This window comes from Budorcas taxicolor, chromosome 7, assembly GCF_023091745.1.
Source record: "Budorcas taxicolor isolate Tak-1 chromosome 7, Takin1.1, whole genome shotgun sequence".
Classification (NCBI taxonomy): Eukaryota; Metazoa; Chordata; class Mammalia; order Artiodactyla; family Bovidae; genus Budorcas; species Budorcas taxicolor.
The window spans coordinates 8,944,824-8,962,481 of record NC_068916.1 but is presented as its reverse complement, the minus strand read 5'-3'; the positions used below and the strand labels follow the sequence as shown (position 1 = coordinate 8,962,481).

The window sequence follows — 17,658 nt, the reverse complement described above, 5'->3', positions numbered from 1 at the left end:
TTCCAATTTGCCTTGATTCATGGACCTGACATTGCACTTCAGTATTCTTACCTTGAGAACCCCATGAACAGTATGAAAAGGCAAAATGATGTAACTCCCCAGGTCAGTAGGTGCCCAATATGCTACTGGAGATCAGTGGAGAAATAACTCCAGAAAGAATGAAGGGATGGAGCCAAAGCAAAAACAGTACCCAGATGCAACTTAGGCACAAACAAATGGAAGGGAAGCATAGGATAAATTCCAAGGTAAGGAGTGAAGAGTTTCCATCCTTCTCCGGATACACCACACCTTCCTAGCACCTTCCTGTGTTCACCACCTAAAAACTGTCTCCTAGAAACTCTCCAAATCCTGTTGTTTAGGGAGTTTCTATAAAGATTTTATCACAGAGTCATGAATGATTAAATCCTTGACCTTTGGTGACTAACTCAATCTGCACCTCCTCTCCTCATTCTGGAGATCTAAGGGAGTGGGGGTAAAAGTTTCAACCTTTTAATCTTGCCTTGATCTTTCTGGAGACCATCCCCAGAAAGCTACCTTAGGGTCTCCAGACACTAATCATCTCATCAGTATAAAAAAAGACACTTTGATCACTCCTGAGATACTAATAGTTTCCAGAACTGAGAGTCAGGAACCAGGGATAAAGACCAAAAGATCAAATGTTCATATTTTGTCATAAAGAGTCTTATGCTAATGTCAGACTGCTGCAGGGAGGAAGCCAATTCAGACTCCAGGGTGGAACTATTTCTTTGACTTGCCTTTCATTGCCTTTTTTTTTTTTTTTTTTTTTTTACTTTGTTTTACTTCACAACACTGTATTGGTTTTGCCATACATTGACATGAATCCACCACGGGTGTACATGCCTTCCCAAACATGAACCCGCCTCCCACCTCCCTCACCATAACATCTCTCTGGGTCATCCCCGTGCACCAGCCCCAAGCATGCTGTATCCTGCATCGGACATAGGCTGGTGGTCCGTTTCTTACATGATAGTGTACATGTTTCAATGCCATTCTCCCAAATCATCCCACCCTCTCCATCTCCCTCAGAGTCCAAAAGTCCACTCTACACATCTGTGTCTCTTTTGCTGTCTCGCACACAGGGTCATCATTACCATCTTTCTAAATTCCATATATATGTGTTAGTATACCGTATTGGTGTTTCTCTTTCTGGCTTACTTCACTCTGTATAATCGGCTCCAGTTTCATCCATCTCATTAGAACTGATTCAAATGTATTCTTTTGAATGGCTGAGTAATAATCCATTGTGTATATGTACCACAGTTTTCTTATCCATTCATCTGCTGATGGACATCTAGGTTGTTTCCATCCCCTGGCTATTAGAAACAGTGCTGTGATGAACATTGGGGTACACGTGTCTCTTTCAATTCTGGTTTCCTTGGTGTGTATGCCCAGCAGTGGGATTGCTGGGTCATAAGGCAATTCTATTTGCAATTTTTTAAGGAATCTCCACACTGTTCTCCATAGTGGCTGTACTAGTTTGCATTCCCACCAACAGGGTAAGAGGGTTCCCTTTTCTCCACACCCTCTCCAGCATTTATTGCTTGCAGACTTTTGGATCGCAGACATTCTGACTGATGTGAAGTGGTACCTCATTGTGGTTTTGATTTGCATTTCTCTAATAATGAGTGATGTTGAGCATCTTTTCATGTGTTTGTTAGCCATCCGTATGTCTTCTTTGGAGAAATGTCTATTTAGTTCTTTGGCCCATTTTTTGATTGGGTCGTTTATTTTTCTAGAGTTGAGCTGCATAAGTTGCTTGTATATTTTTGAGATTAGTTGTTTGTCAGTTGCTTCATTTGCTATTATTTTCTCCCATTCAGAAGGCTGTCTTTTCACCTTGCTTATAGTTTCCTTTGTTGTGCAGAAGCTTTTAATTTTAATTAGATCCCATTTGTTTATTTTTGCTTTTATTTCCAGAATTCTGGGAGGTGGATCATAGAGGATCCTGCTGTGATTTATGTCGGAGAGTGTTTTGCTTATGTTCTCCTCTAGGAGTTTTATAGTTTCTGGTCTTACATTTAGATCTTTAATCCATTTTGAGTTTATTTTCGTGTGTGGTGTTAGAAAGTGATCTAGTTTCATTCTTTTACAAGTTTTCCCAGCACTACTTGTTAAAGAGATTGTCTTTAATCCATTGTATATTCTTGCCTCCTTTGTCAAAGATGAGGTGTCCATATGTGTGTGGATTTATCTCTGGGCTTTCTATTTTGTTCCATTGATCTATATGTCTGTCTTTGTGCCAGTACCATACTGTCTTGATGACTGTGGCTTTGTAGTAGAGCCTGAAGTCAGGCAAGTTGATTCCTCCAGTTCCATTCTTCTTTCTCAAGATTGCTTTGGCTATTCGAGGTTTTTTGTATTTCCATACAAATCTTGAAATTATTTGTTCTAGTTCTGTGAAAAATATGGCTGGTAGCTTGATAGGGATTGCATTGAATCTGTAGATTGCTTTGGGTAGTACACTCATTTTCACTATATTGATTCTTCCAATCCATGAACATGGTATATTTCTCCATCTATTAGTGTCCTCTTCGATTTCTTTCATCAGTGTTTTGTAGTTTTCTATATATAGGTCTTTAGTTTCTTTAGGTAGATATATTCCTGAGTATTTTATTCTTTTCGTTGCAATGGTGAATGGAATTGTTTCCTTAATTTCTTTTTCTACTTTCTCATTATTAGTGTATAGGAATGCAAGGGATTTCTGTGTGTTGATTTTATATCCCGCAACTTTACTATATTCATTGATTAGCTCTAGTAATTTTCTGGTGAAGTCTTTAGGATTTTCTATGTAGAGGATCATGTCATCTGCAAACAGTGAGAGTTTTACTTCTTCTTTTCCAATTTGGATTCCTTTTATTTCTTTTTCTGCTCTGATTGCTGTGGCCAAAACTTCCAGAACTATGTTAAATAGTAGCGGTGAAAGTGGGCACCCTTGTCTTGTTCCTGACTTTAGGGGAAATGCTTTCAATTTTTCACCATTGAGGATAATGTTTGCTGTGGGTTTGTCATATATAGCTTTTATTATGTTGACATATGTTCCTTCTATTCCTGCTTTCTGGAGAGTTTTTATCATAAATGGATGTTGAATTTTGTCAAAGGCCTTCTCTGCATCTATTGAGATAATCATATGGCTTTTACTTTTCAATTTGTTAATGTGGTGAATTACATTGATTGATTTGCAAATATTGAAGAATCCTTGCATCCCTGGGATGAAGCCCACTTGGTCATGGTGTATGATCTTTTTAATGTGTTGTTGGATGCTGATTGCTAGAATTTTGTTGAGGATTTTTGCATCTATGTTCATCAGCGATATTGGCCTGTAGTTTTCTTTTTTTGTGGCATCTTTGTCAGGTTTTGGTATTAGGGTGATGGTGGCCTCATAGAATGAGTTTGGATGTTTACCTTCATCTGCAATTTTCTGGAAGAGTTTGCTTTTGTTATTGTAATCATACAGAATGGTTTACCTCCGAGAATCCTGCCTCTCTGCCTGACTGCTAAACTAAAGTGCTGTTTTTTCAGACTCCTGTCCACCTGTGGATGGCAGGAAGGAAGAAATTAACACACCTGAGGCTTGTCATTCTAGGAGATGTTTGCAGTATTAATGGCCTTTTTACTTTGCTTCCTCTCATCCCCTCATCTCTAATCTGTAAAAGAATCTGGCATCCAGATCCCAATAAGATGGTTACTTTGAGGTGCTAGACTGCCATCTTCTGGGTCTATGGGCTCCCCAATTAAAGTCTCTTCCTTGCCTCAACACCTCTCAGATTCATTGGCCTATGTCTGGCGATAGTGCAGAGCACACTTGGACTCAGTAACAAGACTTTCTGATCTGGATCACCAGGACAACAGGGATAGGGCAGAGGTAGATGGAGAGGAGAGGTGGGGCTTTCCAGTGTGGCTAGAAGACATTGAGTACTTACCTTATGCAAGAGAAACCACTCCCTAGGAGCCAGCTCCAATTACCCTTATTCTGGACAGCTTTCCAACTAGCCTTACCCAAGGGCACAGCCATGGATTCTTACTCTGGGCTCCTCCAGTTCCTGACTTCCCTCTGACCCTTTCTTTACCCCCAAGGGGTCGAGGACATCTGTATCCAGCCCTGTATCCCCAGAACTGAGAGCTCAGCCCTCAGCAGGGGCTGCCATCACACTGGGCAGAGGGAGGCAGCAGGGAATCTCTGTTGTGTGTGTATAGCTGAGACTGAAGATCCCAGAAGCTCCCCCTGAGGTCTCGCTCAGCCTCTCCAGACCCTGAGGACTGCCCTTGCAGTTGGTTCCATGTAGATGCTCTTGGGAACTGCCTGCTGGAGTCTGCAGCAGGGATAAAGCACACTGTATATCACATTTGGGAGCTTCTAGGTCTCACTCCACACCTGGCTGGGGGTGCTGCTGACAGCAACAAGCAGGAGAGCTTCTGTTCACCCCTACTGACCATTTCTTGGAAGAGGCAACCCTCGCAGAGGGAAACCAGGACAGAAAGCTACGGAGGCAGAATCTACCATTGTGAGCAGTGCTTCTCAGCCTGGGGATGAGACCGGGGCTGGGGAAAAGAGTAGTAAGAGAGGAGCTTGGTCTTGGAAAGCTGCTCAGGGTCTTCTCATTTTGCCCACTCTGGGTCCTTTCTTCTCATTTAGCTTAAGTGTCCTTTGCAGCTTCTAGGTCAGCAGTTGTCAACCCAGGATGATTCTGCCGCATGGTGGATATCTGGACAAATCTGAAGCTTTTTGACCATCAGAATTTATGGTAGGGAGAGGATGATATGGGCCTCTGGTGAATTGAAGCCAGTGAAAGTAAAAGTGAAAGTGTTAGTTTCTCAATTGCATCCAACTCTGTGACCCCATAGCCCACCAGGCTTCTCTGTCCATGGAATTCTCCAGGTAAGAATACTGGAGTGTGTAGCCATTTCCTTCTCCAGGGGATCTTCCCAACCCAGGGACTAAACCTGGGTCTCCTGCACTGTGGGCTGATTCTTTACCATCTAAACCACCAAGGAAGCCATTGGGGGAGAATGGATACATGTATATGCATGGCTGAATTCATTTGCTGTTTTCCTGAAACTACCACAACATTGTTAATTGGCTGTACCCCAATACAAAATAAAAAGTTTAAAGTTTGCAAAATGGAAACAAACATCACTAATGCTAAAGCTGAGAAATCCTGTTCTAGGTTATCTTGTCTTTGTTGCTTGGTCCTGCTCTTGCCCAGAGTGGTCCCTGCTAACCTGGAGGGGGGGCTCTGGAGAAGACAGAAGTGTGATCAGGCTTCACTCCTGTGATGTGTCTGATGTTTGCTCAGCACCAGTGCACAAGCACTCCTCCATGAGACCAAAGGAGATGAAATTCTGTCCACCTATTAGAGAAGATGGGAGAGGCCAGCCTTAAAAATCATGGTGTTCCACCATGCAGGAGGTGGAAAGATAGACTGCAGGGGTGAGGTAGGGGCTAGAGAAGAGAGTGGAGGTTGAATCAGCCTCCTGGTGGGAACTGAGTTGTGTGTTTACCAGAGGGTCTAAGTCCTCCACTGGGGTCAGAGACCACGAGTTTAGAATGGAGTCAGCTGGTGATGTATCAAGTACAGAAGGATGACAATAAACCAGATCAGAAGAAGGAACACAGTCTCTCAGCCAGTGATAACTACATTTCTTAGGTAAACTTTAAGCCCTTATGTGGACTTCCCCACTGGCTTAGCAGGTAAAGAAGCTGCCTGCAATGCAGGAGCCGCAGGAAACATGGGTTCGATCCCTGGGTAGAGAAGATCCCCTGGAGAAGGAAATGGCAACTCACTCCAGTATTCTTGCCTGAAAAATCCCATGGATAGAGGAGCCTGGCAGGCTACAGTCCAAGGGTTGCAAAGAGTCGGACACAACTGAGCACAAGCACTAAGCCCTTGGGAGAATTTCATGGACCCACCGAAGCCAGTTCTCTGTGTACTCTCAGTAGAGGGTTGGGCGGGGGGGGGGGGGGGGGGGGGGGGGTGGGGCGGGGAGGGTGGATCAACACTGCAAAGTTCTTTGAATTTGAACCCTGCGCCTGATGACTGCAGACCCTGTGCATATTTCAGAAAATTCACTCTAGAAGTCGGTAGAGTGAGGCCAGAGAAGGGGACACGGGAGGAACCTGGGGCAGTAGTCTAGGAAAAAGGAGATGGAGCCAGAAGGATGCAGGGGAGCTGGAACTACTTGGTAGGAAGAGAGAATGCTGACTGAAGGGAGGGATGAAAGCATGGAAGGCAGCTGATGCCAGTGTCTTGGCTTCTGGGTGGGGAGCTTAATTAGGTGGTCAGAGGACGTGTTTTTCAGGTCCCAAATGCAGTCTTCCTCACTCTAAAGAGCACCCCCAATTCCTGCCAAGTTCCTCACTGTCCAGATGATTCTGTGTCCTCCAAGTTCCAGATGACTGCTACTGTGGGGGACTCTTAGAGACGATGTCCTAATGAAATGGGTAGGGGCTGTTACATCAGGGATGGGAAGGCTGTCTCAGAGCCAGTTCAGGAGCTCTGGATAGCAATGTGGCTCAAATTATTCATAGAATTTTCTTCTAATTTTATGACGGAGTTCAGGTGCAGAGGTTTGAGCAATGATATTTCCAGTTTATGGCTTTTGATCACCATTGGTTTGTATGAGATCCTCCTCATATTTCATTAATTAATTCCCTTTCTTTCATCCCATTGCCTTTTGGTTTTGACAAACACTTAAAAAATACTTCATGTGTACCCTTTGATTTATATATGTTTTGACAAGTTTGTATAAATCCTTTAAATTAATTTTTTAATTTCTTGAATGAATGGGCTTCATTTTATTATAGGAGTTTTAGGTTTATAGAAATACTGATCAGATAGTATAGCAGGTTCCCACTTAACCTCCTCTGCCAGCTCAGTTTTCTCTATTTACATCTTGCATCATGTGGTCCATTTGTTACAATTGATCAACCAATAGAGATACGTCATAATTAACCAAAGTTAATTATGTCCAAGTCCAAGTCCAAGTCCACATTAAGCTTCACTCTTTCTCTGTACACTCGATGGTTTTGACAAGTATGTAATGACATGCATTCGGAGAAGGCAATGGCACCCTACTCCAGTACTCTTGCCTGGAAAATCCCATGGATGGAGGAGCCTGGTGGGCTGCAGTCCATGGGGTCGATAAGAGTTGGACATGACTAAGCAACTTCACTTTCACTTTTCACTTTCATGCATTGGAGAAGGAAATGGCAACCCACTCCAGTGTTCTTGCCTGGAGAATCCCAGGGACCAGGGAGCCTGGTGGGCTGCCGTCTATGGGGTCACACAGAGTCAGAAACGACTGAAGTGACTTAGCAGCAGCAGCAATGACATGCATTCACTGTTTTGGTTTCATACAGAGTAGTTTCATGTACTAATTTTTTAATGTGCCCAAAAGGGATTATGGTAGAGAGTTCATCCTGGTCTTTGCTTCATTCACTCAATATTATTCTTTAAATCCCTTTATACTGCTATGTGTATGTCTAACACCTGTTCGAGGCTCCAATGTTTGCATCCAATCCTTCTTACCTCCCCTCTCCCCAACACCTCCACTACAGCAATGCTACAAGGAGCAAATTCTTAAATGTTCCCCTATAAATAGGTTTTAGAAATCAAGACAAGCACTTAGAACCAAATTTGCTGGTGTACAGAGCATGTATATTCTGAATTTTCATCATTCTACAGTCTCACCAGCATTGCAAGAGTATTCCTTTCTCCCCATAATCCAGTCAACACAATGTTTTCTAATTTGGGGAACTGAATAGTTATACAATGAAATTCCATCACCCTTCCCTCTCTTCCTACCTTCCTCCTTCCCCATGTTCCTTTTTACGGGGCATCTTTCCATTTGCCTGTTTAACTCTTTCCATGATTTCTCTGCTCATACCTGTACTGAGATTCTTACTCTTTGTTCGTTTTTCTAGATAGCATTCCATCGACAATTTCCCCCAGTGAAAATTATTTTTCATAAAGTTTCATCTGCCTGATAACTTCACCTATAATTTCCTTTGTGGAACAAAAGTCCTTAATGTTGATGTTTTCGTGTCTTTTTGAAAAAAGATCACCTTAAATTTTGTGCTTTTTAAAATTAAAAAAGTAACTCTCCTGAGTGTTTGCATGCTCAGTTGCTTCAGTCCTGTCTGACTCTTTGCAGCCCCAAGGACTGCAGCCACCAGGCTCCTCTGTCCATAGGATTCTCCAAGCAAGAATATGGCAAGAATACTGGAGTGGGTTGCCATGCCCTCCTCAATGCTCATGTACTCTCTCCTATTAGATGTATAGTTGGTATTTCATAGTCGTGACTTGAATCTATCTGGATTCCACTTTTACATGTGTTCTTGGGCAGATATTCAGATTTACTTTGCTTCCTAAAATGAACATTTTCCCCCACCGGAAAGTAACAAGCAATATTATATTTCCCCGTTGATTTGTGCTCCCACCTTTATATACATTAAATTTTGAACCATACAGGGCTATTTTCTGAGACATAGAATCAATTTAATCAGTGCCCATTTAATCCAGGATCACACTTTAAGAAATGACTATGACTCTATAATGTGTCTCATTATCGAGGAGGATATACCTCTCCTGTTTACTCAATTTTTAAAAGTTTGTTATAGTTTTATATTGATTTAATTCTTAGAAGAAATTTTAGGCAGGTTTCATCACATTCACAATCAATTCCCTGGAATTGCTAGTGCAACATAATTTAGGAAAACTTGACATCATGATAATATTAGCTCAACTCATTCAGGGGAGTAGACTGTTTTCAAGTTTTCAGATCACCTTCTACATTGTTATTAATGCTTTAAGGTCTTTAGCTGTATTGCATATTTTATGTTAATTTCTAGATATTGTAATTACAGTGCTTTTCAAAGCAAGGTGAGAATCCCTAGGGGTCCCAGAGACATTTCCTGGGGTCTTTAGGTCATTAGGTCCTTATTTTACCAGTTACATGTGTGGATGTGTTTTAATCATATACTTCAACTAAAACACTACAAGGCTCCTCTTTCCATGGGATTCTCCAGGCAAGAATACTGGAGTGGGTAGCCATCTCCTTCTCCAGGGGATCTTCCCAACCCAGGGATCCAACCCAGGTCTCTTGCACTGCAAGCAGATTTTTTTCCCATCTGAACCATCAGGGAAGCCCAAAACAATATGTTCAGTTCAGTTCAGTTCACTCACTCAGTCATGTCCGACTCTTTGCGACCCCATGAATTGCAGCACGCCAGGCCTCCCTGTCCATCAGCAACTCCCAGAGTTCGCTCAGACTCACGTCCATCGAGTCAGTGATGCCATCCAGCCATCTCATCCTCTGTCATCCCCTTATCCTCCTGCCCCCAATCCCTCCCAGCATCAGAGTCTTTTCCAGTGAGTCAACTCTTCGCATGAGGTGGCCCAACACAGACTAAACGAAGAAATAGATATGGGCATTAGGTTGTTTTCTATCAAGGCAGGCATTAGATATATTTTCAAACACATAATAAAAGACCACTCTTCTCACTAAATGTTTTTAAACATTGTAATCAACCTTATATAAATATCTTACTAATGTTAACATGTAACAGATTTACTATTGTTTTTAAAGTGTACTAATTACTGAATGCAGACAAAGATCCGTCTAGTCAAATTTATGATTTTTCCAGCAGTCATGTATGGATGTGAAAGCTGGACTATAAAGAAAGCTAAGCGCCAAAGAACTGATGCTTTTGAACTGTGGTGTTGAGAAGACTCTTGAGAGTCCCTTGGACTGCAAGGAGATCCAACCAGTCCATCCTAAAGGAAATCAGTTGTGAATATTCATTGGAAGGACTGATGCTGAAGCTGAAACTGCAATACTTTGGCCACCTGATGCGAAGAATAGACTCATTGGAAAAGACCCTGATGCTGGGAAAGATTGAAGGCAGGAGGAGAAGGGGATGAAATGGTTGGATGGCATCACCGACTCGAAGGACATGAATTTGAGTAAACTCCAAATTTGGTCATGGACAGGGAAGCCTGGCGTGCTGCAGTCTATGGGGTCGCAAAGAGTTGGACACGACTGAGCGACTGAACTGAACTGAATTACTGAATATTTTTAAAGATTCTAGTTTTAATATCTAATATGGTAAAAAAAACTGATAGTTGCATTCCACCTTAACAAATGTCTTTTAGGAGCCTCAATAATTTTTTAGCATAAAGGCATCCTGAGGCCAAAATGCTTGAGAACTGTTTCTATATCATCTGTGTCACTTGAGACTCTTGTCTTACTTTTTACTTAAAAACTAAATTTCGATGATAACTACTGATTTAAGGACACAAGAAATGACTGTGGTTTCGGGAAGCTAATCTTGCCTTCTGCATCACTGCACTCTCCTATGGTTCTAACGTATTACATCTTGATTCTCTAATCTTTCCAGACAGGTGATCAGTTCTCATCACTTCAGTCTTTCTGTATCTCCTTCTTCTCTTTCCTTGTAGCCCTGCTCATACCTTTCAGTTCCATGTTAAAGACCAGCAGAGACAGTGAGTATCCTCGGCTTCTTCCTGATTATAAAACAGTGTATGTAAATATCCCTACGTAGTATACTATTTGCTAGTTTTGTAGGATGCATTCTTTATCTAGCTAAGAAAGTCCCCTTCAATTTCGTGTTGCAAAGGGGCTTTTAAAAATCATAAATAGACAAACATATGTGAAATCATTATGTTGTACACCTAAAGTAAGGTAAGGAAGTATTAGTTGCTCAATCCTCTTTGACTCTTAGCGACCCCATGGACTGTAGCCCGCAGGCTCCTCTGTCCATAGGACTCTCTAGGGAAGAATACTAGAGTGGGTTGCCATTCCCTTCTCCAGATCTTCCTGACCCAGGGATAGAATTCTGGTCTCCCATGTTACAGGCAATTATTATGTGAACATTTAAAATGTCAGAAATAGAAGTTTAATTTAAGAAAATACATTTTTTCCTTGGTCAAAATACTTACATTATTTTTTTTAATTTATTTATGTGAACCACATGATGCTAAACCATTTTGTCATTCATGGGATAAACCAACACCACTTGATCATAATTTACTAATTTTAATACATCATTTCATTGATTAGGCGATGTCATAAATAGATTTCAAAATCAAAAATTGATAGGTAAAGTGAGCCAGTAACTGTTATTTCTTATAACATTTTTACCCAGTTTTAGAATCAAGATTGCACTAACCTGATGAAATAAGCTCAGCAGATTTCAATATTTTCCATTTTTTTCTTTTATTTGAAGAACATGTATAAGATATTAATCAATTGTTCCTAAAAGGTATATGTGCACATTCATAAACCCACTGGGGCTGATAATTATAAGAAGGAGAAGATTTTTAACATTTCAATTTCTTTAGAATGTTTTTGAATACCTAGGGTCTCTGTTTTTCTTTTTGCACCAGTTTTGGAACTTTATGTTTCCGTGAATTTATTCATCTTTTATTTCAATTTCTTAACTTACATTTTTCTTACTATTTTTATTCATTTTAAATATCTATATTTCTATAGTTGTCTCCCAATTTTAATTTTATGCTTTCTCATTGGCATTTTCTCCTGTTTCTATCTTATTAATTTTCATCACTTGATTTTAGTTGTAGTAAGCATGCTTTTCTGGGTAAAGTTTCCTTATATATATATATACTTCTTAATATATAAAATTACATATTCCCCTCAAGGTATTTTTAATTGACATTTGATGCTTAAATTATTTTTTTATAAATATCTCATTTATTTTATGACTTACTACTGAAGCAAGAGGTTAATACTACATCCTTCTAACTTATGGATTTGGAAAGCTATTCCTTCTCCAATGATTTCTGACTTTAGCACATTATAATCTGTATATTATTTATACTTTGAAGTAGATGGAGAATTTCTCTATGTCTGAAAATAAGGTTAATTTTTGTTATGAAGTCCTCTATGTACTTGAAAAAATATGTTTAACATTGCTTTGTGAAGAGCTTAAATATATACAAGAGCTAAGGTCTGAATATTATAGTGCATTATAAGTAGTAACACCCAAATTGCATTTCTGAACTCTGTAAAAAATTTCCAACTTTCATTTCTTATCTATCTAGTATTGATTAGTAATTTCTATTTTATAATTATTTCACTGAAGTTGTATTGAATATTAATTTCTAACATTCAAGTGTATATTTTTATATAGGTTAATTATATACATGTAGGTTGATACAATGTTCTTTTAACCTTCATGAAATATTCCTTTGTTCCTTGGTGTGTGCATGTGTGTGAATTTTTTATATTTCAGTATACCGTTATTTTTTTAATTTTTGAATTATATATTTAGTCACATGTTCTTTTAGATATCCATGAACAAATAGAATATATAGGAAATATGGATGGCAAAACAAAGAAAGAATTACAGAAAACTAATAATCACTACTTATTTATCAGCAGCAGGAGGAAGAAAGGGGGGAATGAAGAAAATTACCAATATCCATGATTTTCAAATAAAACTGAAAGTTTTGCCCCATGGTCTTAGTAGGTCCCACTGGGGAAAATACCTGTATGCTTCTCTATGCTTGGAATAGTGAATCTGATAAAGACTGTTTGCTGAGTATAACAAAAACATGGCTCCAATTTTATTTGCTGGAACTTTAAATATGTCATTTCTACTTTCATCATTTTTTATTTTTCAGTATCTCTTTATTAATATTTACCTTCACAGTCAAAAAAATTAGACCAAACAAAATATTAATAAATTAATTAATATGTACTCTTCTTAGTCATTCAGTCATGGCCAACTCTTTGTGACCCCATGGATTGTAGCCCACCAGGCTCCTCTGTCCATGGGGATTCTCCAGGCAAGAATTCTGGAGTGGGTTGCCATGCCCTCCTCCAGGGGATCTTCCCAACCCGCTGTTGCCATCACCCCAGGTCTCCCATCCTGCAGGCAGATTCTTTACCATCTGAGCCACCAGGGAAACCAAAAATTAATTAATAATAACCACTTAATATTGTTTGTACTTCATCATTTATCCCTACCACAATCAAAATCTTCTCTATTTCCTTAAAAATACAACTAGATCTAAATCAGTATTTGATCTAGTACCCAATATTGCATATTATTGTTATGTCCCCTGAATTTCTCTTTATCCTTTTCTTGATCCTGGCTTATTAATGAGACCAGATCAATTGTTGTGCGGAATGATCCACCTTGAATTTGTCTGATTGCTTCCTTGTAGTGTCATTTAACTAGTTCTTCCATCTTCTGCATGTGATCAATCTGTTTTAACCACTGTGATTTCACTCTGTTTCTGATCTCACCAGATGCAGCATTCTTGTCTAATCAAAACTACAGCATGATGTCTGAATTCATCCTCATCGGCTTCTCCAACTTCCCTCAGCAGCTCCTGCTCATTTTCTTCCTGCTGTACCTGCTGATGTACCTGTTCACGCTGCTGGGGAACCTGCTCATCATGGGCACCATCTGGAGGGAGCGCAGCCTCCACACCCCCATGTACCTCTTCCTGTGTGCCCTCTCCATCTCCGAGATCCTGTTCACTGTTGCGGTCACCCCTCGCATGCTGGCCGACATGCTCTCCACCCACCGCTCCATCACCTTTGTGGCCTGTGCCAGCCAGACGTTCTTCTCCTTCACGTTTGGCTTCACCCACTCCTTCCTGCTCATGATCATGGGCTACGACCACTACGTGGCCATCTGCCACCCCCTGCGCTACAACGTGCTCATGAGCACCCGTGACTGTGCCCGTCTTGTGTCCTGGTCCTGGGCTGGTGGCTCAGTCATGGGCATGATGGTGACACTGATCATTTTTCACCTCAGCTTCTGTGGGTCTAATGAGATCCACCATTTTTTCTGCCATGTGCTTTCCCTCTTGAAGCTGGCCTGTGGGAAGGGGACAGCTTCTGTCACCATGGGTGTGATCATGGTCTGTGTCACGGCCCTGATGGGCTGCTTATTCCTCATCGTCCTCTCCTATGTCTTCATCGTGGCTGCCATCCTGAGGATCCCCTCCGCTGAGGGCCGGCACAAGACCTTCTCCACCTGTGTCTCCCACCTCACCATAGTGGTCGTGCACTACAGTTTTGCCTCCCTCATCTACCTCAAGCCCAGAGGCGCCCATTCTATGGACAGTAACACTCTGCTGGCCACCACCTACACGGTCTTCACCCCCTTTCTTAGCCCCATCATTTTCAGCCTCAGGAATAAAGAGCTGAAGAATGCCATACAGAGAACCTTCCGCAGAATCTTCTGCCCCCCTAGTTTCTGATGGCAATTTAAAAGAAGGGTTGGAAATAATAATGTCTGTCTTTATAATACTTTTTTAATGATACTGGTCTGTAAAATACCCACACTCCATAGAAGTTTGGTGCATACTAGCTTTATTTGTCTCAAATTTTTCTCCTTCTTCCATCATCTCAAGCCATCATAGTCTCCTATTTATAGCCAGTGAGATTGACTCCATCCTATTGTCTGTGCCTAAGAATATGTTCTCTATCTATAGGCAGGTGGGAAGCACCACGTGGATGTGTCAGGACCCTGATGCACATGATTCTTTTTGAGTGGATTAACAAGAGATTTTATTTCCCCATTCCCCAAAATAAGAATAAACAAAATAACCAAAACATAATAAGAAATGCCACCAGAACTGGATCTTTTCCATGTGTCAAGCAATGTGCCTAGTGTTTTATCATCATTACTATTTAAATCGTAAGAAATACACAAAAGAAAATAAAGTATTTGTCTCCATGAAAAAAATGACTTACTCCATCATCTTGGCCTCTCTCCCTTGGTTTATGATTCTTTTAATGTGCTTCTGAACTTGGCTTACTAGTATTTTGTTGAGATTACTTGAATTTATATTTATCAAGGATATTGGCCAGTAGTTTGCTATTCTAGTATTATTGTTATCTGACTTTGGTATAATGGCAAAGCTGGCATTGTTAATGAGTTTGGAAGTGTCCCCTCTTCTTCAGGATGAAGAAGGAACTAAAAAGAGTTTTTGGAAGAGTTTGAAAATGATTGGCATTGATCCTAGGCAACATTTACCTGTGAAATCATTTGGTTCTGGGCTTTTCTTTGTTGCAAAACTTTTTACTGCTTGTTCAATTTCTTTGCTTGTTATTGATCTGTTCACATATTCTAATTCTCATAAGTCACTCTTGGTAGGTTTTGTGTTTGGAGGAATTTATCATCTCTTCTAGGTTGTCCAATTTGTTGGTGTATAATTGTTCATAATAGTCTCTTCTGATTTTTTGCATTTCTATGGTACAAGTTTTAATGTCCCCATTTACATTTCTGATTTTATTTGAGCCTTCTTTCTTTTTTCTCTTGAGTAGTTTAGTAAAGTTTTGTCAATTTTGTTTCTATTTTCAAAGAGCCAACTCTCAGTTTCACTGATATTTTCTATTGCTTTTCTAATCTAAGTTTTATTTGTTTCTGCTTTGATTTCTTTTTAGTTCCTCCCTTCTACTAATTTGGGGCTTTGTCTATTCTTTTCCTAATTCTTTGAGATATAAAGTTCAGGTGTTCATTTGGGACCTTTCATGGCAGACAGGTCTGACAGAATGTGGTCCACTGGAGAAGGGAATGAGAAATCACTTCAGTATTCTTGCCTGGAGAGCCCCATGAACAGTATAAAAAAGCAAAAAGATAGAACACTGAAAGATGAACCCCCCAGATCAGTAGGTACCAAATATGCTCCTGGAGATCAGTGCAGAAAAAAACTCCGGAAAGAATGAAGGGATGGAGCCAAAGAAAAACCAGCACCCAGTTGTGAATGGGACTGGTGATAGAAGCAAAGTTCAATGCTGTAAAGAGCAATATTGCATAAGAATCTGGAATGTTAGGTCCATGAATCAAGGCAAATAGGAAGTGGTCAAAGAGGCAATGACAAGAGTGAACATTGACATTCTAGGAAGCAGTGAACTAAGATGAACTGGAATGGGTGAATTTAACTCAGATGATCATTATATCTACTACTGTGGGCAGGAATGCCTTAGAAGAAATGGAGCAGCCATCATAGTCAACAAAAGAGTCTGAAATGCAGTTCAATTCAGTTCAATCGCTCAGTCATGTCCGACTCTTCACAACCCCGTGAATTGCAGCACGCCAGGCCTCCCTGTCCATCACCATCTCCCGGAGTTCACTCAAACCCTTTCCATCGAGTCGGTGATGCCATCCAGCCATCTCATCCTCGGTCATCCCCTTCTCCTCCTGCCCCCAATCCCTCCCAGCATTAGAGTCTTTTCCAATGAGTCACCTTTTCACATGAGGTGGCCAAAGTACTGGAGTTTCAGCTTTAGCATCATTTCTTCCAAAGAACACCCAGGACTGATCTCCTTCAGAATGGACTGGTTGGATCTCCTTGCAGTCCAAGGGACTCTGAAGACTCTTCTCCAACTTTACAGTTCAAAAGCATCAATTCTTTGGTGCTCAGCTTTCTTCACAGTCCAACTCTCACATCCATACGTGACCACTGGAAAAACCATAGCCTTAACTAGATGGACCTTTGTTGGCAAAGTAATGTCTCTGCTTTTCAATATGCTATCTATGTTGGTCATAACTTTTCTTTCAAGGAGTAAGCGTCTTTTAATTTCATGGCTGCAATCACCATCTGCAGTGATTTTGGAGCCCCTCAAAATAAAGTCTGACACTGTTTTCGCTGTTTCCCCATCTATTTCCCATGAAGTGATGGGACTGGATGTTATGATCTTAGTTTTCTGAATGTTGAGCTTTAAGCCAACTTTTTCACTCTCCTCTTTCACTTTCATCAAGAGGCTTCTTAGTTCCTCTTCACTTTCTGCCATAAAGGTGGTGTCATCTGCATATCTGTGGTTATTGATATTTCTCCCGGCAATCTTGATTCCAGCTTGTGCTTCCTCTAGCCCAGCGTTTCTCATGATGTACTCTGCATAGAAGTTAAATAAGCAGGGTGACAGTATACAGCCTTGACGCACTCCTTTTCCTCTTTGGAACCAGTCTGTTGTTTCATGTCCAGTTCTAACTGTTGCTTCCTGATCTGCGTATAGGTTTCTCAAGAGGCAGGTTAGGTGGTCTGGTATTCCCATCTCTTTCAGAATTTTCCACAGTACTTGGATGCAATCTCAAAAATGACAGAATGCTCTCTGTTCGTTTCCAAGGCAAACCATTCAGTACCACAGTAATCCAAGTCTATGCCCCAACCAGTAATGCTGAAGAAGCTGAAGTTGAATGGTTCTATGAAGACCTACAAGACCTTCTAGAACTAATACCCAAAAGATGTCCTTTTCATTATAGGGTATTGGAATGCAAAAGTAGGAAGTCAAGAAACACCTGGAGTAACAGGCAAATTTGGCCTTGGAATGCAGAATGACGCACACCAAAGGTTAATAGAGTTCTGCCAATAGAATGCACTGGTCATAGCAAACCCCCTCTTCCAACAACACAAGAAAAGACTCTATACATGGACATCACCAGATGGTCAACACCGAAATCAGATTGATTATATTCTTTGCAGCCAAAGATGGAGAAGCTCTATACAGTCAACAAAAACAAGACCAGGATCTGACTGTGGCTCAGATCATGAACTCCTTATTGCCAAATTCAGACTTAAATTGAAGAAAGTAGGGAAAACCACTAGACCATTCAGGTATGACCTAAATCAAATTCCT

At 40.6% G+C, this 17,658-nt stretch overlaps 1 protein-coding gene across 1 annotated transcript; it reads left to right on the top strand.

The window, feature by feature from the left end:
- The first annotated feature begins 13,331 nt into the window (after positions 1 to 13,331).
- Positions 13,332 to 14,276, top strand: LOC128051134 (olfactory receptor 10H3-like). The gene has a single exon (XM_052643626.1). The coding sequence runs from the start codon at positions 13,347 to 13,349 to the stop codon at positions 14,274 to 14,276; it is 930 nt and encodes a 309-aa protein (XP_052499586.1). The 5' UTR covers positions 13,332 to 13,346.
- The last annotated feature ends 3,382 nt before the right edge of the window (positions 14,277 to 17,658 follow it).